Source organism: Camellia sinensis, chromosome 6 (genome assembly GCF_055761805.1).
Source record: "Camellia sinensis isolate YWXY chromosome 6, ASM5576180v1, whole genome shotgun sequence".
In the NCBI taxonomy this organism is placed as follows: domain Eukaryota; kingdom Viridiplantae; phylum Streptophyta; class Magnoliopsida; order Ericales; family Theaceae; genus Camellia; species Camellia sinensis.
This window is the reverse complement of record NC_138966.1, coordinates 150578050-150599584: the sequence shown is the minus strand read 5'-3', so window position 1 is coordinate 150599584 and position 21535 is coordinate 150578050. Positions and strand designations below refer to the sequence as shown.

General features: G+C 29.9%; 3 protein-coding genes across 3 annotated transcripts; all 3 read left to right on the top strand.

The window, feature by feature from the left end:
• Nucleotides 1–6367: 6367 nt before the first annotated feature.
• LOC145792972 (stemmadenine O-acetyltransferase-like) lies at nt 6368–13017 on the top strand. Its single transcript, XM_082875105.1, has 2 exons — nt 6368–6911; nt 11967–13017. The coding sequence occupies exons 1-2, from the start codon at nt 6461–6463 to the stop codon at nt 12920–12922; spliced, it is 1407 nt and encodes a 468-aa protein (XP_082731231.1). The 5' UTR covers nt 6368–6460; the 3' UTR covers nt 12923–13017.
• Nucleotides 13018–17889: 4872 nt separating this feature from the next.
• On the top strand, nt 17890–20020 carry LOC145793699 (uncharacterized). The gene is made up of 3 exons (XM_082876566.1): nt 17890–18181; nt 18845–19169; nt 19357–20020. The coding sequence occupies exons 1-3, from the start codon at nt 17890–17892 to the stop codon at nt 20018–20020; spliced, it is 1281 nt and encodes a 426-aa protein (XP_082732692.1).
• A 276-nt stretch (nt 20021–20296) lies between these two features.
• Nucleotides 20297–21270, top strand: LOC145793698 (uncharacterized). The gene is made up of 3 exons (XM_082876565.1): nt 20297–20383; nt 20750–20974; nt 21133–21270. Exons 1-3 carry the CDS (start codon nt 20297–20299, stop codon nt 21268–21270), a joined length of 450 nt encoding a protein of 149 aa, XP_082732691.1.
• The last annotated feature ends 265 nt before the right edge of the window (nt 21271–21535 follow it).

The following is a 21535-nucleotide window of genomic DNA, read 5'->3' as shown; positions in this document are numbered from 1 at the left end:
AGTAAGAAAAGTCAGGTCGATTTGTTTGGACCTTTTTTGTCCCATTCGGAAATCTTTTTCAGAATAAGAAAGATTTAAGGAAATCCTTTTTATTTGTACCTAAGATAAAGCGGAAGGCGTTTTTGGCGTGGATCCATTCAACTCGTTTCGAGTTAAAAAATTTAAAAAAATAATGCTTGGTTTTCCTTTTTAAAAAATACTTTTCAAAAAATTTTATTTTTTTATTTTTTGTATTTCTTTGTTTTTACTGATTTTTTTAATATTTTAAACAATTTTTAAATTTTTTAGACATACCTAACTCAGATGTATCTAAAAAGTAAAAATTTTGTGAAGAAAACCTTTTAAAAATTCACTAAATATCCAAAATATAAAAAAATACGAGAATTCAGTACATTTTTTATATTTTTATATATTTATTAATTTTTTAAAATATTTTTTTACAAATTTTTTAGTTTTTAGATACATCTAATTAAGGTGCATCTAAAAAGTAAAAAAATATTTAAAATTTTAAAAATATTCACTAAAAACAAAAAAATACGAAAACTAAAAAACTTAGGCCTTGTTTGGTTTGTATTTAAGAAACATGTTTTGAGATAAAAAGTACGAAAATTTGTTTGGTTTGGTTTTTTTTCAAAAGATGCTTTAAAAAATTATTTTGAGAGAGAGTTTTGAAAAAAGTGATTGATTTGATGTGTATGAGAGAGAGATTTGTTTGGAAAATTTGTAAACCAAACAAGTTTTGGAAAAAAAATTTAGAAAAATTTGTTTAGTTTGATTACTTTTGAAAACTTATTTGTAGAGAATTTTTTCCAAATTTTTTTAAGAAACACAAAGCAAACAAGACCTTAATTTTTTAAAAATTGAACTCAAAAAACTCAAACCAAACACACTAATTACTGTTCTCGTCTGGAAGGGGTTTTTTTTTTTGGGTTGTCAATTCGATCACCATGGAAGTTAGTTTACGATGTAGCTCGGTCGGCTCTTAACTAAATTAAAATTAAATTTAAAATACAAAAACTAAATTATTTAATTTAATAATAAAATTTAATTCAAATTTAAAAATATATATATAACTAAACTTATTTATTTATATCTATATTTAGGAGTTATTTGAAATGATCTAAATAAATATATTTTTAACATTTTATGAAAAAAATAAAAAAAAATAATATGACACAAAAAACGTAAAAAAATGTGTTTATTTAACACAGCTCAAATAAGTTCTTAGTCTCCCTATGCATTCGAAGTTTGTGCGGTCTTATATACTTATTTCAAAATTGGATTTGATAATTCGAACTGTTCACATTTTAGAATATATTAAGTAAAATATATTTATAAAAATTAAATTAATCGGATATTGTTAATCTTTTCATCTACTCACATTTATATCTATAAAAACTAGTAGTCACCCGTGCGATGCACAGGATTTTACAAAGTGAACATAATAAATTTTTTTAAAAAAATTTATGCTATTTAGTTGTATTTTCTAATATAAATAAAATATTTTTATTTAATTTGTGTATATAAATCTTATTATACATCATTCAAAATTTTTAATACTTCACAACATGAAAAATTAAAAAAGATATCATATATAACATATATCAATTTAATAATTGCAATCAATTATTGAAATGAATTTTTAAGATATCATATATAACTAATAATTAGATCAATAGAGATTACAAATGTATAACAGTAGTTATACCAAATATTATAGGACAAATGATATATTTAAGAAACATGAATAATATATACATATATATATTTATTATGGTGAGTTAAAATGAAGTGATTGATAATTGTAATATGCACGAATTATTCAATAAAAATTCTTTTCAAGTATTATCAGAAAATGCATTTGAAGATCTATAAATCTAGAGCAATTGCATGAAAAAGTTGATAGACCTAAGTAGATTTTATGTAAAACCATATATAGACCCTATGTAAATTTATATGAATTTGAACATGTTGCTTGAAAAGATGTATCATTAAATAATACAATAGAATAAAGATGAAAAAAAAATTACATGAAATTTTATGACTTCAAATAGATTTCAATTAAAAAAATGATTAACCTTCAGATATTGCTTGCAAAGCTCTACGTATATTATAATCTTCCCTGGAGAGGAAAAATAAATAAATTATTGGAGTTAGGAGATATAAAATATTAATACCTTAAAGAAATTTTTATGACCACCACCGCGTTAAGAGGAGGAGGAGGAGGGAAAAAAAAAAAAAAAAAAGAGGATGTTGTTGATGGTTTGTTTGCAATGTTGGATTTTATTGGTGGTTGTTCAAATTTATATGGAAACTTAATTTAAAGATAATGTATTTTGGAGGTTTAGTGTTTAAATTCAAATTTAATTTTTTTGATAAAGATAAGGAGCTAAAGATATCATAGAAAATTTAATTTTAAAATTTTAACATCACATTTAAAAAAAAAAATACAAATCAATTATTTTATTAGCAAACATTTATCTAATAAATGCGAACACTTATCTTGTTGTTTATTTATTATTTTTGACCTTTTTCATCTTAAATCATCGCATAACAAACAGATAATAAGAGTTAGTTAAGACAACCAAAAGTGGAGTAACAAAAACATACTAAAATTATAATTAATCAAAATGACTAACATTAAATAAAAGAATGCTATTTTTTCATTTTTTTTTTCAATCAATAAGAGTTATGTTAATTATCCCACACAATATAATGAATTAAAATAAAATAATTTTTTTTCCTTAATTTATGTTGATTCACTAAACATAAATAGGTTTGAAAATGCATTAAAATTGAACGGACAAACATAAAGAATAGAAATATTTAAATTATTCAAAAACGCCTAACATTTTAAATATGAGATCGCTTGCATTTGCTCAGGTTTTGAATCTGCATAAAAAGATATTTTAAAAAAGAAGAAATTTGTGATTTAAGTCTCAAAAGAAATGAGATCTTGAAAATTAATTTAATCATAAGTTATTTCAACATGGCAATCAACAACCAAATACAATTGATGATTAAATTTAAAACATAAACAAATTAATAGTAGCACTTCAAAAATAGAATGAAATCTCAATTAAATGACACATTATTAGCCAAAAAAGAAAGAAATAAAAAAATACAGATCGTAGAAAAAAGAAAAAGAAACAAAAACATAAATAGAATTTACAGCAAAAATAAAATAATAATATTCATTTACATAAACTTCCTTTCCCACAAAGGCAAAAACTCATGTAAGTACACATTTCAAATGTAAAGTTTGATACAATTGAAAAAAAAAAAAAAAATCACTTGTGACTTGAAATTTAAAGCAAAATTTTTTAGGCACCGTGAAGGACAGTAGAAAAGGGCACAATATTGATTGTATTTTTTTTTTTTTCTTTTCAATGTCATGTTCATGGTTCCTTTTTCAAGCACTTGTTTTTATATTGAAAAGATTAAGCTTAGACAAAAGATATACTTGGAATTATATCATATTTAAAATTTATATGGATAATTAATTGACGATTTTTAAAGATAAATAAAGTTAACTTGAAGATAAATTTTTAAAAGATTAAGTTGGAATATATGAAAACCTACAACAATCAAATTCAAATAGAAGATAAACTCTAAGAGATAGGAAGTTTTGAAAAAAGTAAAAATTTAAGTTCAAATTTAAAGATAAAATAATATAAACATGAGAAAGTAGAATAAATTAAATAAAATTTCAACTTTGAAATCTTGATCTTATTTATAGGCTATAAAATTATTTTATTTTTTAAAAGCAAACGTGAATCCGATAAATGCTAACATTCTATTTTATTTATATATATAATAAGTGGAAATAAGAGTTGTGAGAGTTGTGAGTTCTTTTTTTTATTATTATTTAAATTTATGTGATATGGTGATAAACATGTGGGGTTCTATATACATATGTATATCCACAACTCCAATGAAAGATATTATTTAATTTTTTAAAATATTTTTTTAGATAACACAATTGGGAGAGGAAGTGAGAATACTTGAATAGTGAGAAGAGGGGTAAAAAGATGTGCCACGTATCTATTTTATTTTTTCCAAATTATGAGAATTTAGGATTCAAGTTTTGGAGTCTTTTGACCTAACAACTACATTTGGTTATATATATAATATAGATAAATGATATTATAATTTAAAATATTAAAATAAATATAAATATAAATAAATAAAAAAATTAACGATATCTGATTAATTTAATTTTTTATAAATATATTATACTTAATATATTCTAAAATAAAAACAGTTCAAGCAATTAAATCAAATTTCAAAATAAACTCATAAAATCACACAATAATACTTGCGGCGCAGGGTGGACAGCAGGCATACCAGATTCGTTTGGATCTGGGTGCACAGCGTAGTTCTATCTCTGCAACTACTGCTACTTAGGGATCTGGGATGCACAACATGGTTCTATCTCTGCAACTACTACTATTTTTAATTTCTCTGCCTCATGTTCCACGCTTGTTTCCATCTTTCGTCGTGTAGTTAGTAATCAGGGATGAATTTATGTTGGGACCATGGTTCACTGTGCCCTCCCCTCAATTTTAGATTTTTTTTCTTAATTTTAATTTTAATTTTAATTTTTTTACACATATATATAAGTAAAATGATTAATAAATAAAAAATTTATATAAAAATAATATTAGAATGATATCTTAATGATATTTTTTAAATTATAAAAATAAATATGATTATTTTGATTTAAAATGAAGGGATCATAACAAGTCACGTAATTTTTTTGTCCATCAATAATAATTACAAGTATGAGAAATATTTTTTATCAGTAAATAGACTTTTAGTTCATAATAATTAGAAAATAAACAAAGTTTAACATAACTAGTATACCAAACCCACCAAGTCTAAGCCCAACAACGAAATAAATCATCACCACAAAAAGTATTAAACTTTTCTCCATAGGAATTGAATTCAAGACTTTACACCATAAAAAGTGTTACACAATCACTATTAAACTTTTCTCCATAGGAATTGAATTCAAGACTTTACACCATAAAAAGTGTTACATAATCACTGCACCAATGTCCTGATTAAGAGGTCACATAATTACGTATAGAAATTTCGTAAAAAAAATTCAATGCAACAACAATACCACATTATCACTGATACACAAGATATAAAAGTTGCTAGATTGATAATCACATTTAACGAGTGAGGTTCACCTTCAAGGTGTTGATTTACTACTGTTTAGTGATGCTACATGTCAATGAAAACTTGATAGTATTGTTATATTGAATTTTTCTCAAATTTTGTACCCAAAAAAAAAATTATATGTATATTATTATATAATAAAACTTATATATATATATATATATATATATTTTGTATTACCTATAATACACTTAGTTACAAATTATTATTTTATTGTTATTGATTATTGACAAACAATTTCAAAGTTGTAATTAATAGGTGTTCCATTTGAATTAATTTCCTAGCGCCACTGCTATTAATTGTCAGGTGTTTTCCGAGTCTATTATTTGGCATTATTTATGTGATGGTTCAAATTAATGACATAGTGAAAAAATTTTGATTCAAGTAATTGACTGATAAGAGATAATCCACTTAGAAAAATCTTACAATTAAGTTACACTATTATTGTACGCATTCATACTCAATTAACAAATACTTTACTTATAAAATTAAATCTTACAACTCTTTTTTTTTTTTTTTGTTAATTGAGTATGAATGCGTACAATAATAGTGTAATTTAATTGTATTATCATGTATAAAAATAAAAATAAAAATTTTCAAGTTGTCTCTTTATTTATTTCTCTTTCTCTTTCCCTTTTCCAGCATACTGTAACCTCACTTTTTGATATTTTCATTTTTAATTGTGATAATTAACTTTTTACAATTTTAAGTTAAGTTGTAATTTTACTTTTCTATCCATCTACCATTAATAAAGTTGGAAAAACTTATTATGTGAATCAAACGTGACATTTTTATTTCAACTTCATTAACACTTTTATGTTTTCATCAAAATCTCATTTTAGTATTCGCATTAAGTAAAATCTCACTAAGGTCACTGTCACTTTCAAATTTTCGTCAACCTCATTAACATTAAACAATTGAAGAATGACATTGCAACTTAATTTAAAATATAAAGAGAGAATTGTCAAAATTGAAAGTGAAGCGATCGAAAAAAGATTATAGTGAAAGTGTAGGGATGCTAAGTGAGAAATTACATGTGTGGTTTTAATTACAAATTTATGGAAAAAAAATGTATAATTTTATATTTTAATATTTATAAAATTTATCGCTAATTTAAAAATATTTTCTAAACATTGACATTTTCCTCTTTTTTTTTTCAAATTTATTAATTAATGATCAGGGTGTGTACATAGCGTAGAGTTTTCCTATATATACATGCCTTTCGCTAACTTGTAACTAGAACAAAGGAAATCACAAAAAAAGAAAAAAAAAAATGAAGGTTGTGGTGACATCAAGGCAAACCATCAAACCATCCAGCCCAACACCCCAACACCTTTGCCAATTGAAGCTTTCATTTCTTGATCAAATACAACAACCACACTTTGTTCCTTTTATCTACTTCTATGCATCATCCAATTCCGGGCTTAACAAAGCCACAAATGATAGAAGAAGAAGTGAGAAACTAAAGAAGTCTCTTTCTGAGACACTATCATGGTTCTACCCACTAGCTGGTCGTGTTAAAGACAATCTCTTTTTTGATTGCAACGATCAGGGTGTCCCTTTCTTTGAAGCCCAAGTCCAATCTAGTCTCGACCATGTTATTGGGCAAAGCAATTCCGATTCCCAACTCAATTACTTGTTTCCATATCCTGATTTTGATGATGCTGGGGATCTACTTTTAGCTGTCCAACTCAACTTCTTCGACTGCGGTGGCATGGCTATTGGTGAGGACCTGTTTTGTATCATTTATAAGTTGACTTTTATTATGATAATTGCTTTTTTTTTTTAAAGATTATTAACTTCGAAAAAGTCTAACATAAATTGTGTGGGACAACTTTTAATGATTTATGGAAAAAAAAAAAAATTAAACATGTTTGATGCAATAAGCTGTTATATAACTTTTTCTTTTTTGTTGTGTAAATATGTAGAATAATCTCGAAAATTATAATTACGACAAAAGATATAGCATTTTTTTTTATGTCCATGCATATTTGAGAGTCCCAAAAAATTGTAAAAACTAGAAATTGTAGTTTAAAAAAATCTCACTTTTTTGAGAGGCCCAGTAAGTTAATTCAAAATTGTAATCAAACAGCATTAGTTTGTTTTCAAACAAATGTTAAATAAGCTAACTTAGCCTATTTTGGAAAGTATCTTTTTTTTTAACTTATTGTCTTATTATGAAAAAAGTGTAAAAATAAAAAAAAAATATAATCTAAATAAGTTAATAAGTTAATAATAACAAATTTTTTTTTTTTTTTTTTTTTTTTTTTGTGCCTTCTCTCAAAAATGCTACAGGCCCAGAATACTTTTGGATTAAAGAATCCAGTTTAGCCCGTTTTGAGTTTTTTTTTTTTTTTTAGATAATAGCCCGTTTTGGGTTTAGTAAGGCAAAAATTGCCAATCAATCTGAGACCCCAAAAAAAAAAAGAAAAGAAAAATGGTTCATTTGATTACATGTCTTTAAAAATAATTGATGTTTGGACTGTGTAGCTCATAGTACTACTATTTAAATCACGTCGTTTTTTTTTAACCAACTATCCCATTTTTTCCAGACAAGTTAGAAATACTAAAAACTAAACAATCTAGATCAACAAAGCAAATCCGAAATGTGCTAAATTGGATCTACAATCCATTGAGTAGAGGGAAGCCACAAATCCTTAGTCTTCGTTTGTTTTCCATTGTAAGACTTCGGAGTGGACTTCTAGTGAAAAACAATAACAATAGTATCATATTTATTTTGCAAAGTGAACGCCGAATTTGTAGTCTGAAACGGACTATGAAAAACCTTGGTGAGTGGATTACTAGTTCGGATTGGGAGATAGTATTAAAAATAGTCTGTTTGGCTTAGGATGTTACCGATCGTCCGGAACGATGTTTGGCAGGTCAACTGGCCAAGTGCAATTTTATTTTTTTAATATTTTTTTTCCATGTTAAGCAGCACATTTTGAACATTAATGTTTAATGTTTTTGTATTTTTTGTTAAGTAAAAACCATGATTTTATTTATTTTATATAAAAATAATTTAACAATCTCCACACTAACAAGTATCATCAAAGCAAATACAATTTTACTTAATTCTCTTACTAACAATCCCCTCATTATAAATTTTCTCCAATCTTCTTCTAAAAACAAACGGGACTTTATTGTCAATATTTTATTATTATGGTAAATGCAATAGTGTAATAGTTAATTTTTTAGATAAATTATAGGCGCCTTCTTGAGATTCGTACCATTACACTAGTCTCTCCTCTTTTTTAAAAAAAATTACACTGACCTCCCCTATGATTAATCACGTTAATAGAATGGTTAGTTTAGTAATTTTAATATTCAAAGATATTTTTGTTGATAATCATTGAATGTGCAATTTTTTTTGGGGAGGAGGGGAGACTAGTCTAATTGTCAAAAATTTCAAAAGAAGTGAGCGTAATTTATCCTAATTTTTTTGATCCGCATTGTTTAATAGTTATGATGGTTGTGAACTTTACACAAATAAAAATTTTTTGAGATGCACTAAAAAATATGCTTATTTATATTTTTATTTTTTTAAGTCATATTATTTCTTTAATTTTTTATATATCTTTTTATAAAAAATTAATAAATATATTTATTTAAATCATTTCAAATAACTCATCAGTAATTGGGGAGGTTCAAACTTCCTCCCTATTTCTTAGAACACAGGCTTGATGATAGCCTTTGAACTCTCAACTTTCACTTTCTGTGTCAAATTTCCAAATAATCTCTCGGTAGTTGGTGTTTGGTAAGTGTTTTATTTTTTTGTTTATTTATTTATTTATTTATTTTTTTGCTAAAAAAACACTAAAAGACAAAATTTGTTAGAAAAGTAAAAAAAAAAAAAAAAAAAATTAGACAAAATGTCACATTAAACCCATAATTATTTTATTTTTTCTTTCACAAACATCACATTCAACCATAAAAAACTTAACTATCTTTTCAAACATAAAAATTTTAATCTCTTAAAATAATCAAAAACTAAAAAAACTTATTAAAATAATAACTTTCCAAACACCCAAAGTCAAGTAGATGCAAAAATCCTATGTAGGAAAAAAGAACTTCAATACAATAGTTTATTACACTACCACATCATCGGTATAACACTAACCACGAAAGCCGCAATAATTGTTGTATCACAGTTAATTTGGAAAGTCTATAAACAAAAATAAAAACAAAACATAAATATATCTACAATTTTAATTTGATGGTGTAACTTTAATCTTTTTTTTTGTTGTGGATCCACTCTATAAATAAATCTTAGCCTTATATTTTATACTCTAGGCCAATTTTCTGGGTTTTTATTTTTGGATTTGTGGCCCCACTCATCACCATATAAGTAAATATTCAACAAACACATGGAATGTTATGATAGTGCACTTTACCCTCATCCAAACCGTAATTTTACAAGAATGATTTAATAATATTATTTTTTAAATAAACTCATTTTCTTCTTCTTTTTGGATCCGTAAAAGCCAATTTTTAAATTAACATCTATAAGAGTTAGTTTTTCCATCCTGCCTCCAAATTCAACTCTCTCATGGGAAGAATTGAATCTATAACCTCTTGTTTGGGATTAAACTCTTAAGAGAATCATCTTCACAAGTATTTTGTTTAAAAATAAAAAGTACATATTAAATCATATCATTCCGTATTTGCATTTATATATCATTACTCATTTCTAAATAAAAGAATAAACGACACATATAAAGTAAAGTTTTGGCCTTCATTTTTTCATACATGAATAGTAGTCACTACAAGAAATCAGTTTTTTAGGGACAAATTTATTTCATCTCTAAAAATGTAATATTAGTTGGGAAAAACTTTAGCCAACTAATTTTGCCTGTCACAAAGTTTGTCTCAAATGGTCCGTCTGGAAAAGTCAAAAATTGACTTTTAGAGACAAAAATGTGAAGTTGCAAAAAGTTCTGATTTTGAGACAATCAAAATTTGTCTCTAAATGCCTATTACACCCTACGACAGACAGAGTATTTATGGAGACAAAAATTTAATTTTTGAGACAATCCAAATTGGTCTCTAAAAGTTTTAGTTTTTGTTTTTGAGACAAGTGGAACTTGAGTCTAACCCCGTTTGTTTCCAGAGATGGAATGGAGGGGATTGATAGTGAGGGGATTAATAGTGAGGGGATTGTTAGTGAGGGTCGTTTGTTTTCAGAGATAGAATAGAGGGGATTGATAGTGAGGGGATTAATAATGAGGGGATTGTTAGTGAGGGGATTGTTAGTGAGGGGATTGATAGTGAGGGGATTAGTAGTGAGGGGATTAGTAGTGAGGAATTGTTAAATTATTTTTATATAAAATAATAAAACAAATAAAAAAATATAAAAAATTAAAAATTATATTTTAAAAAAAATTTCCAATATATAAAAAATAAAAAAATAAAAAAATTTCTAATCCCCTCACTATTTTTCTAATACCATCTCTACCTCCTCACTATGAATCCCCTCCCCAAGGGTATTAGTAATACCAAGGTATTAGTAGTACCATCCCTATCTCTCAAAACAAACAAGGTATTAGTAATACCAAGGTATTAGTTAGTCCCAAGGTATTAATAGTCTCAAGGCTATCTCTCAAAACAAACACCCCATATACTAATCCCAAGGTACTAGTAATCCTAATCCCCTTGCTATAACTCAAAACAAACGGGGCCTAAAAGTTTTAGTTTTCCAGACAACTAAAAGTGGTCTCAAAAGTTATAATGTTTTTTCAAACAATTAAAATTGGTCTTTAAAAGTTTGATAACATACTTTTTTCTTTTTTGCTTTTTGATTTTGTAACAATTACTCTTAAAATACTAGTTTGAACAGAAACTTATATTCCTTACTTGATTTCTCAACAACCGAACAGAGAATATTAAACATATCATCAGACCATCTGTTTATCTCCAAATGAAAATTCAACAACACACACACACACACACACAAAAACACCATGTTCATCGCATTCAAAGAGGGTTAATCAAAAGATATTTCAATGACAAAGAAATACCATGCTCTGATTCATTAATACGTAGTATTTGATTGTATATCATAAACTGATAGAGACTTCAAAAGTATCATTTTTAATTTATAAGGCTAGTGCCATAAGCATTGTTTGTAGCATTCAACTATTCAATGAATAGATTGTAAATTGTAATTATATCTACCTACAAAACAGAACAACTCATCCATCACATCTTTTTCTCAAGTACCTCATTGAAATGCCATTTATGAGCTTATGGATACGAATATTTTGCTTTAAAATTAACCTAGCTCTCTTCAATGGCGATTCAAGTATATGATTAATCAGTATTGTTTTCCCTCTTTCAGTCTTTTAGCTCCAGATCTTTTAGCTTCGAAGAATCAAGCTAAGATATGATCAATACGATCGATCGAGATTTAAGAATGAGAGAGAGAGAGAGAGAGAGAGAGAGGTGTGGTGAATGAAATGAAATCTCGACTATTGAAGCTCAAACAATGAAAATAAAATAAAATAATGTACGAGTTAGTTTATTGGGGACCAATTAAAGTTGTTGGTAAAAGTTACTAACCTTTTTGCAACCCAATAGCTTTGTCTTTAAAATATAGTAGTATGATTAAATATATTTTTTAAAAAAAATTCTTTCATTTTGTCTTTAAAAGTATAATTTTTACAGACAAATTATTTTTGTCTCTAAAAATTTGCCTCTCAAATTTTAATTTCTTATAGTGAGTAAATAAATCCAAGTACTTCTTTAATCTTCTTCTTCTTCTTCTTCTTTTTTTCCAACAGGATTATGTACTTCACACAAGATAGCAGATGCATTATCAATAGTTATGTTTATGAAATTCTGGGCAACTGTTAGTCGTGGAGATCATAGCAATTTGGTTTATCCCCAATTCGGTTCAGCCAACATCTTTCCCCCTACACTTAATCCCAATACCAATCACCACAAGCACGGCGTTGGCACTACAAAAAACAAGATCAGTGCAAAGAGTTTCGTGTTTAGCGACTCCGCCATCTGTACTCTTAAAGCCAAATACAGCCCCACCACCACCACAGCCACTACTGTCACTGCCAACAACAAAACCATACATAATAATCCAACTCGTGTTGAGGCACTTTCTACTTTTATATGGTGTAGATATAAGGCCGCCACTCGAGGAGAGATGGCATGTGGAGAAGGAATTGGATACCCTGTGATTCAAGGGGTGAACTTGCGCATGAGACTCAATCCACCTTTACCTAATTCATATTATGGTAACCTTAGTCGATTTGCCATAGCAATATTAGCACCACCAGCATTGGAAAAAGGCGCTATAGGAGAGGATCGTGGTAGCTTGGTCACTCAGATGAGAGATGGGATAAGAAAAGTTAACATCGATTATGTAAGGAAACTCCAAGAGGGTGGTGGAGGTATGGGAGGCTTGAATTCCAAGAATGAGGAGGGTGGTAATAAAGGAGGAGAAAAAGGAGGAGGAGGAGGAGATGCAGTGTTTACTCTTGTGTTTTCGAGCATAGCTAGGTTTCCCCTATACAAAACTGATTTTGGATGGGGTAGGCCTGTATGGGTGACATTTGGTGTAGTAAATCTTGATAATGTGGTTGTTTTCTTTCCTACTAAATCGGGTGACGGCATAGAAGCATTGATTTGTATGAATAAGGGCGATTTGGCGAAACTTGAAACTGATAAAGAGTTCCTCTCCTTTGTTTCCAATCCTAAATTTCCACTTCTTAGCTCCTTATAAATTTTGTGTAATTTCTTACTGTTACATGATGTTGAGAATATAATATAAATAATAAAGTTGTGCTACTCTCTAATAGAGCATAACATCTCAGTTTAGTTGTGACGGTGTTTTTTTTTTTTTTTTATATGTCTTTCTCTCTCTTTTTGTAATGTTTTATTATCATTAATAAAATATATCTATTTTTTCCTAAATAAAAAAAAATGTTCAATCTTAGTTTTCATATTTAATTTTATTGGGTATGATTCAAAGTTCGGTGTTTAACTAAGGGTGCAACTCGGGCTAGTTCGGTCGGGTTGGGAGGTTGTTCAAGCCCTGTCATGACTCGCTCCCCGTACCCAAGGGTTAGGTATCGTGATGGTCAGTAATTAAGGTTACCTCCAACCAATTCTTAAACAAATTAATAAACGCGAGCGGAAATAATATTCAAGTGAGGGTACCAAAATAATCATTGGAGTTTCTATTTTTATTACAAAATTTATTGACCAAAAAAGTCGATATTTACATATAAAAATATTATAAAAGTGTTGTATGTGTCTATTCCGCAGCCCGCTTCTAAGATTTCCCAAAAGTTATTTCTGAATTGCATTGTTTCCTAAAAATTGGTAAACAACTATAAGCACATGGCAAAGTTAGAAATATTATACCAAGAGTATAAAGGGCACAAAATAACCATAGATAATTATATAACTGAAATATTTAAAATAACTTACTCTGAACAAATGATCTTTTAAGCAGCAAAACTGAGCTTATGTAAATAAATAACCATAACCACGGTACCGAACAGAACAGAACAGAACAGAGGTCACAGGAGTGACAGTCAGAACAGAGGTACGGATTATAGAGGTGGCTCGTATGGATTATAGAGGTGGCTCCCACAATAGTGTTGCACTTATCTCCACACAGCACTTTGCTCCACACCAGAAATCATAGGGTCAATGGATCCATGACAACAGAGGGCCAGAAAGTGATCAAACAAAGGCCAATAGTTATTTAAGTTCTCCAATACATGGGACTCCCGTGGTGGTACTTACAAAACATAATTATTTATAAGGTTATAGTCAAATATTTTTTAAAATATAAACAAACATATCCATGGATTTCATTTTAACAAATAGAGTTCAGAAATTAATCCACATAACTAAAATATTTATAAAACATAACTTATATTAATACAACTAATAAGATACAACTTGTATAAAATAAATTATGGTAAGTCAAAACATACGTAAAATATATTATGGTGACTCAAGGTATAATATAACTCACCTTAAAAGTGATACATTACTCTTTCTTTCCACTACCAAAAATCCTTTCGACTTCCATTATTTTCTTTCCCTTCTCTTCCTTTCTTTTTTTTTCCGTTCTTTCCTTTCTTTCTTTCCCTTTCTTCTTTCTATCCAGGTGAATCACCTCCTCCCTATAGGGAAGTAAGCACGTCCGCTGGCCAACACGTGGCAGCGTGTATCTTCCTCTGATTCGATAATAAATTATATAGATTTATACTTATCTTTAATAAATATTTAAGATAATTACACTTTGACTCAGTTTTTTAATATAACTATATAAGTAAATTAATCCCTAATTAAATTACACTCTATCGTATACTAACAGAAAATTAATTATTTATTTTACTACCACGCCCATTATTATTATTATTATTATTATCAATATTATTATTTATTTACTCTTACTTTTATATTTATTTATTTACTATCTTTAACTTTAATTTGGCCCAACCACCCTTATAATTCCACATTTCTGTTAATTTGGCCCTAAATAATAATCTCTAATTAATCTCATATTGATAATTCAATACCGAATTAGATTCTGTATTTATTATTATTTATTTAATAATATATTATCACATACAACCATAATACTAGTATAAAATTTAAAGGACAACTTAAATTTTCGGGTTGTTATAAGCCCAACTCAAGTTGTGTAGAGACCTGTCTAGGTCCGCCCAGGCCCGAATTGCTCGAGTTGATTGAATTGCCCAAATTGTAAATGAATTTTTTATTTTTTTTTTGCAGCTTCATTATTAAATTATTAAAATTTGACTCTATTTAAATTTTTTTTAATAGAAAATCATTAATACCATCAAAACAAATAATTTATATAAGGTAAGAGAAATGCCACTATAGTAGTCGTTATAATTTATGAGTGAAAAAAAAAGAAGAAAAAAAGTAAGATTTTATGTTATTTGTATATATAATATATATACTCAATATGATTTAACAATCTAAATTATTTTAATATCATGTAATGATTAACAATTAATATGTATATTTAATATTTTTATATATCCATATATGTATAATTCGGGATTCGGGTTGCTGAGGTTATTTGACGTCTTTGCCCAAGCCCGCCCAAATTTAATTCAGGCTTCTGAATTTTTCTTCAAACCCGTACCGAATTTGAAAATATCTTGTCCAAACCCTAAAAAAATTCGTGTTGAGTTTGAATTGCTCGGGTTAAACCCACCCAAATTGAACCCCTATATTTAACATGAACATTGATAATATTGAGAAATAAACAAGCTATGCTTTTGTTCAATTAAAATTCTAGACAAATCGTAAAAGAGAAATGAAGAACATGCATATTTCGAATCTCATTTACATTTTTTTTTCATTGTTCAAATAATTAAATATCCCCCACACATTTTGTTTTTGTTTTCCTTTTTTTTTTTAAAGAGTATACCTGGTTTTAGAATTTTGAATTTACTTTTTAGAAAATTGAAATTTTCGCTTTTACTAATTTTTTTAATATTTAACTAAATTTATTAATTTTTAGATACACCTAACATAAACACACACTTAAAAAGTATAATATTTGTAAAAAAAAAATTCTTTAAAAAATTTACTAAATACTAAAAATACAAAATAAAATAAAAATTCAGTATATTTTTGTATTCTTGTGTAATTATTAATTTTTTCAAATATTTTTTATAAATATTTTACTTTTTAGGTATATCTAAGTTAAGTCAATATAAAAAGTAAAAAATTACTTAAATCATTAAAAATAATTCTGTAAAAATAAAAATAAAAAATGAAAAAATAAAAATAAAAAAACTCAATTTAAAAAAAATTAAATTTAAAAATTGTAACCAAATAAAATGATACAATTTGCCCTAAAATGTTAGTTTGTGAACCGAATAAAAAGTTGCTTTAGTTTGCAAAGAAGAGAATTGAGTCCTTCTTTGACTTTCACAAGTCAAATTTGTCACGTTTTTTTATTTATTTTGAACGTTATATAGTTGTTTCACAATTTGCAGATAGTTTGATAGGCGGAATTTTTTATGATAATCAATTAAGGTTGAATTTGAAATTTTTAAAGAATGGGAAAGCCTATCTCATAGAATTGCAAATGTTTATAAAATAAATTTTAAATTAGTGATAAAATTGATCAATTTTAATAATTAAAATGATAAATTTCTACACAACTTTATATATATATATATATATATTGTCTTCCAACTGATTTGCAAATTCACCTAAAATTTATATTGGAGTGCCTTTTATCCTTAGACACTCTTAAAAATGAGAAATTATTTAATACTCCCGAAACACCATGTGGCCATACTCTGCCATGTGGCACAAGGGCCCACAAATAGATGGACACTACATGTCATATAAGCAAGGTGGACAATGCGAAATTAGTGTACTTAAAATGTGTTTTTAGTATGTATCACATCCTTACTTTCTCGTACCACGATAAGCTATTATGCTTTTCACAATTAACAATAATTACTCACACAACTAATAACATTTTAATATAGTCAAGAGCTTGATGGAGAGAAACCAGCACGGAGGAGTGAAGTTTCAAGGATCAGCAAGTAGGGGTGGAGGAGGTTGGATACCAGTCTTTAATAAGAAGCATAGGAGGAGTAGGGGCTACCTGAGCTTACAAACAATCCTTGTGGATAATCTTCCAGAGTCCATGGATCTGAAAGGGCTATATACCTTATTCACAAAGTTTGGTGCGGTCAAGGATGTGTTCATTCTATCTAAAAGAAGAAAAGAAACAAGATCCAGGTTTGGGTTCGGCCGTTACGACTGTCCAGTTGCAACAAAGGCTATTATCCAGAAGGCAAATAGAGTTTGGTATGGAAACAGATCTCTTGTAGTGAAGACTGCTGAGTTCGAAAGAAAGCAGAATGGTGTAATTCAAAATACAGATAACGCAAAGTTGCAAGTAAAAGGTAATGTTGGGGTTGGGGATTGGGTGAATAGAAGACCATCCTTTGCAGAAGTGGTGAGAGGTGGACAGCAACATAGAGACCCTGACAAAGTAGTTATAGCTGAGGATTATGGTAATGGCTGGCTTCACCAAAGTGTTATAGTTACTCTTAAGAAACACTGTCATTTTACAGACTTCAAAAAAAAAAGTGTGTTAAAAGAGATCTGCAGAATGCACAAGTTCAAGAAGGTGGAGGCAGAGTAGTAGTTCTGTCTTTCGAATCAATTGAGGCATTAAGGAATCGGAGGGAGGTACTTGGGGACTAGACTGATGAATGGTGTGAAACGATGCTAGAATGGAGGAATGGACTTATTTTAGATCAAGAGAGGGAGGTATGGCTTCGATGCTATGGCATACCTCTTAATCTTTGGAATAACACAAACTTCAGAAAAATTGGGGAATTATGGGGAGAGGTGTTAGAGGTTGAAGTGAACACCATGTCTATGACAACCTAGGCTTGTGGTAAACTAAGAATATTGACGAAGAACATGTAGATAATTAATTAGAGTATCAAGTTGATTAATAAAGGTACTGTAAGCACAGTTAGGGTGATTGAAAAGCTTTGTTCACGCCAGGAACAACATAAGGAGGATAACTCATCAAATGACCAGTTCAGTGTAGCAGAGAAAGAAGATGGGAAGGGTGAAGAGGATGATGATGTGGATGAATCAGAGGCTGAAGTGGCAGGCAATGATGATGTGGCTTATGATTAATGAGGTGGAAACAACATGGCACGGGAGGGCAACAACAGTAATTTAGCTGCTGTATCAGTAGTTAATGACACATGCATTGTTGCAGAAGAACCAAGAAAAGTTGGTGCTGGTGTGGGAAATGAAGAAGGCGTACCTAGGGTAATAATTCAGAGCACTAGAAGGGGAAGTCCAAGGGATATAGAGTGTGGGCCAGTCGTGGGCTTTATGAAAAGTATAAGTAGTCATGATGTACTTGGGCCTAGTATTAATCTTAATGTGGTGTTGGACCAAGCCCAGTCCAAAGGACTCCTTGTGGGGCTGAATCAAGGTAGGCTTGACTGGTAGGGAGAGGATGTCCCAAAATACTAACTACCAAGCAGTAGCTCAGCCATCTTTAGAGGTAGTATCAAGCTTAGTGGAAACTTTTGGGCAACCAAATCAAAAAAGGAAAGAGTCAAAGCAAAAAATGGTGATTTCTAGAAGTCAAGTTGAGCAGATTAGAAAGAAGGGTAAAGCAAATCTGAGTTGCATAGCGAAAAGGAGAAGAAAATTGGGGCAAAACAAGGTGTGGTCAAAGCATAGATTGTACAGAGGAGCTACTTTTAAGGCTGCTGCTAAGGCTATCTTATCATCTTTATCTCAAAGTAGGAAAGATAGCAGGAGTAGTATCTAAGAAATGAAGCAATAGCTACAATACAGATTGGGAAAACTGTGGGGATTGATTCCGAAGGTAAGGAAAATAAGGTGATTAAAAAAATTATCACAATGGAACAGAATGATTTGGCCCAGGTGTCAAAGAAGCATGAAGGAGTGGGTGCTTGAAGAAGCATCTTAGGAGAAAAAGGGGTTCTAATATTTTTAATGAAGATAGTGTCCTGGAATATAAGAGGGTTGGGAAGGTTGGAGAAAAGGAGGAAAGTAAAAGAGTTATTAAGGCAGAAAAATGTAGTCATGGTCCTATTTTAAGAAACAAAAAGATTTGAGATTTCAGAGCAGTTTGTCAAAACTTTTTGGCCTGAAGATTTGGTTGAATTCATGGAAGTGAATGCTAATGGCAGTGCTGGAGGAACGCTATGTGTGTGGAAACCTGAGGTATTTGAGTTGATTGAGTGCTGCAGTAACGGGAATTACATCATCCTATCAGGTAAAATTCGTCATGTAATTGATTATGTGGTTATTAATGTTTATGCTCATAATGATAGAATTATAAGAAGGAAACTTTGGGAAACTTTAGGCAATCTACAACCCAAGTTTCCTAAACCTTGGTGCATTGGAGGAGATTTTATTGAAGTTAGAACAGTGGCTGAAAGGAAAGGGTATCTTAGAAGAGATAGGGGGATAATAGAGTTAGACGAATTTATTAATAATTTGGAATTAATAAATGTTCCAATGATATACATGGTGTAATTCTTAGGAAGGAGAGAGAGGGAGCAGACTAGACAGATTTTTAGTCAGCCCAGAATGGTTAGAATGGTTTAGCTTTAAATTGTGGGGTCTGTCAAGGTTCGTGTCAGACCATTGCCCAATAATCTTAATAGAAGATGATAGAGATTGGGGTCCTAAGCCATTTAGGTTCCTAAATGCTTGGGTCCTTCACCCCACTTTCATGAGCAAGATAAAATCTGTATGGAAGGACACTCATGTAGATGGATGGGCTGGATATAGGTTAAAGATCAAATTGAAGTCCTTGAAAGAAACACTGAAAGTTTGGAACAGGGAAGCGTTTGGGAATATTGAATGCAAGCTCAAAGAAGTAGAAAATGTAATGCATGAATTGGACTTGGCTGGTGAGGTTAGACCTTTGCAAGATCATGAAGTATTAAGTAGAAGAGAGATCAAAGGAGAGATATGGAAGCTGAAAAAAATGAAGGATTGGGTATGGATGCAGAAATCAAGGGTAACTTGGGCTCTAAAAGGTAACAGGAATACTAGGTATTTTCGCATTATGGCTACACAGCGTCAGAGTAGGAACCTACCGGACTCCATCACAATCAAGGGTAACACCTTTAACAAACTGGAATATATAAAACAAGAAATTTCAAGGTATTTTAGTGAGGCATTTGCTGAGAGTTGGCTTATTAGACCTAAGATAGGTGGTGTTTTTAAAACCATTGCACCCTCTCAGGTTGAATTGCTTGTACAGGATTTTTCTGAATCAGAATTATAGGTTATAATTAGAGAGTATGATGGGAATAAAGCGCCAGGGCCAGATGGATTTAATTTGATTTGCATTCAAAAGGGATGGAGGTTCATGAAAGATGATATAATAAAGTCTATGGCTGAGTTCCATGAACATGGTAGGTTGGTGAAGGGACTGAACTGCTTTTTTGTAACATTAATTCCCAAGAAGGAAAATCCAACTAGCATCCAAGACTTTAGACCAATAAGTCTCATAAACTCCATTTATAAGATTCTCTCAAAGGTCCTAGCCTGCCAATTAAAAATGGTGCTTCCAAGTATCATTAGCCCAACCCAATCTGCATTTATGAGTGGAAGGAATATAGTTGATGGGATATTAGTTGCAAATGAGGTGGTGGATTAGTGGAAAAGATCCAACAGAAGTGGGTTAATGCTCAAACTCGATTTTGAAAAGGCCTATGACACAGTAAATTAGGGATACTTGTTTGATATGTTGAGGAAGTTTGGGTTTGAGACAAAATGGGTGGCATGGATGAGAACTTGCTTAATGTAAGCTAAAATTTCAATTCTTGTTAATGATTCCCCATCTGAGGAAGTGGTTCCCAAAAAGGGCTTGAGGCAAGGGGATCCAATCTCAACATTTTTGTTCAACATAGCAGCTGAAGGTCTTAACATATTATTATCAAGAGCCAAAGAGCTACGACTAATAAGAGGGGTTACTATTGGATTTGAAGGATTGAATGTATCTCATTTACAGTTTGCTGATGACACAATCTTATTTTATGAGGCTGATTGGGTGGAGGTTACAAATGTAAAGAGGATTCTAAGGTTCTTTGAAGTTGTGTCTAGACTCAAGATTAACTATCACAAAAGTGCTACTAGTGGAGTGAGAATTGAAGAGGATATTGTAGCTGAATTTGCTACAAGACTAAATTACTCAAGCCAAAAGCTCCCCTTCAAGTACTTAGGTTTGCCTTTAGGGGTTAACCCTAGAAGAAATCAAACTTGGAAGCCTATGGTGGAGAAATTTAAAAATAAATTAGCTGGATGGAAAAGAAGAATGCTATCATTTGCTGGTAGGCTGACATTAATTAAATCAGTGTTATCCAACCTTCCAGTCTACTACATGTCCTTATTTAGATGCCTCAAGGAATTGCAAAGGAGTTAAATAAGATCCAATCAGCATTTCTGTGGGGTGGCCCTGATCTGAAGAGAAAGATACAATTAGTAAAATGGAAGGATGCTTCAGTCAGTAAGAAACTTGGAGGTCTGGGGTAAGGAATACTAAGACGGTGAATGAAAGTTTATCAACCAAATGGTGGTGAAGGTTTGGGTCTGAAGATTCTGCTTTATGGAAGACATTGATTGGTTGTAAGTATGGAGCTGCGTGGAAGATGGTCTCATTTTCTCATGGCTACTAATTCTTGCTCTTGGATTTGGAGTGATATTTTGTAACGCCCCACTTTTTATTACTCAAAGTCATTACCAAATTCATTAGCTTAATTCAAGTTCAGAGATAACATGCGGAAATAAACTCTATAGT

Bases quoted from the DNA above. Each gene is read 5' to 3' on its own strand.
- LOC145793699 (XM_082876566.1), top strand. From the start codon at position 17,890: ATGGCACGGGAGGGCAACAACAGTAATTTAGCTGCTGTATCAGTAGTT. The intron at 18,182-18,844 runs GTAGGCTTGACT...TTGAGATTTCAG, and splicing joins CCTTGTGGGGCTGAATCAAG to AGCAGTTTGTCAAAACTTTT. The intron at 19,170-19,356 runs GTATCTTAGAAG...GGGTCTGTCAAG, and splicing joins ACAGTGGCTGAAAGGAAAGG to GTTCGTGTCAGACCATTGCC.
- LOC145793698 (XM_082876565.1), top strand. From the start codon at position 20,297: ATGGTGCTTCCAAGTATCATTAGCCCAACCCAATCTGCATTTATGAGT. The intron at 20,384-20,749 runs GTGGTGGATTAG...TCTCATTTACAG, and splicing joins GGATATTAGTTGCAAATGAG to TTTGCTGATGACACAATCTT. The intron at 20,975-21,132 runs GTTAACCCTAGA...GTCCTTATTTAG, and splicing joins ACTTAGGTTTGCCTTTAGGG to ATGCCTCAAGGAATTGCAAA.
- LOC145792972 (XM_082875105.1), top strand. From the start codon at position 6,461: ATGAAGGTTGTGGTGACATCAAGGCAAACCATCAAACCATCCAGCCCA. The intron at 6,912-11,966 runs GTGAGGACCTGT...TTTTTCCAACAG, and splicing joins CTGCGGTGGCATGGCTATTG to GATTATGTACTTCACACAAG.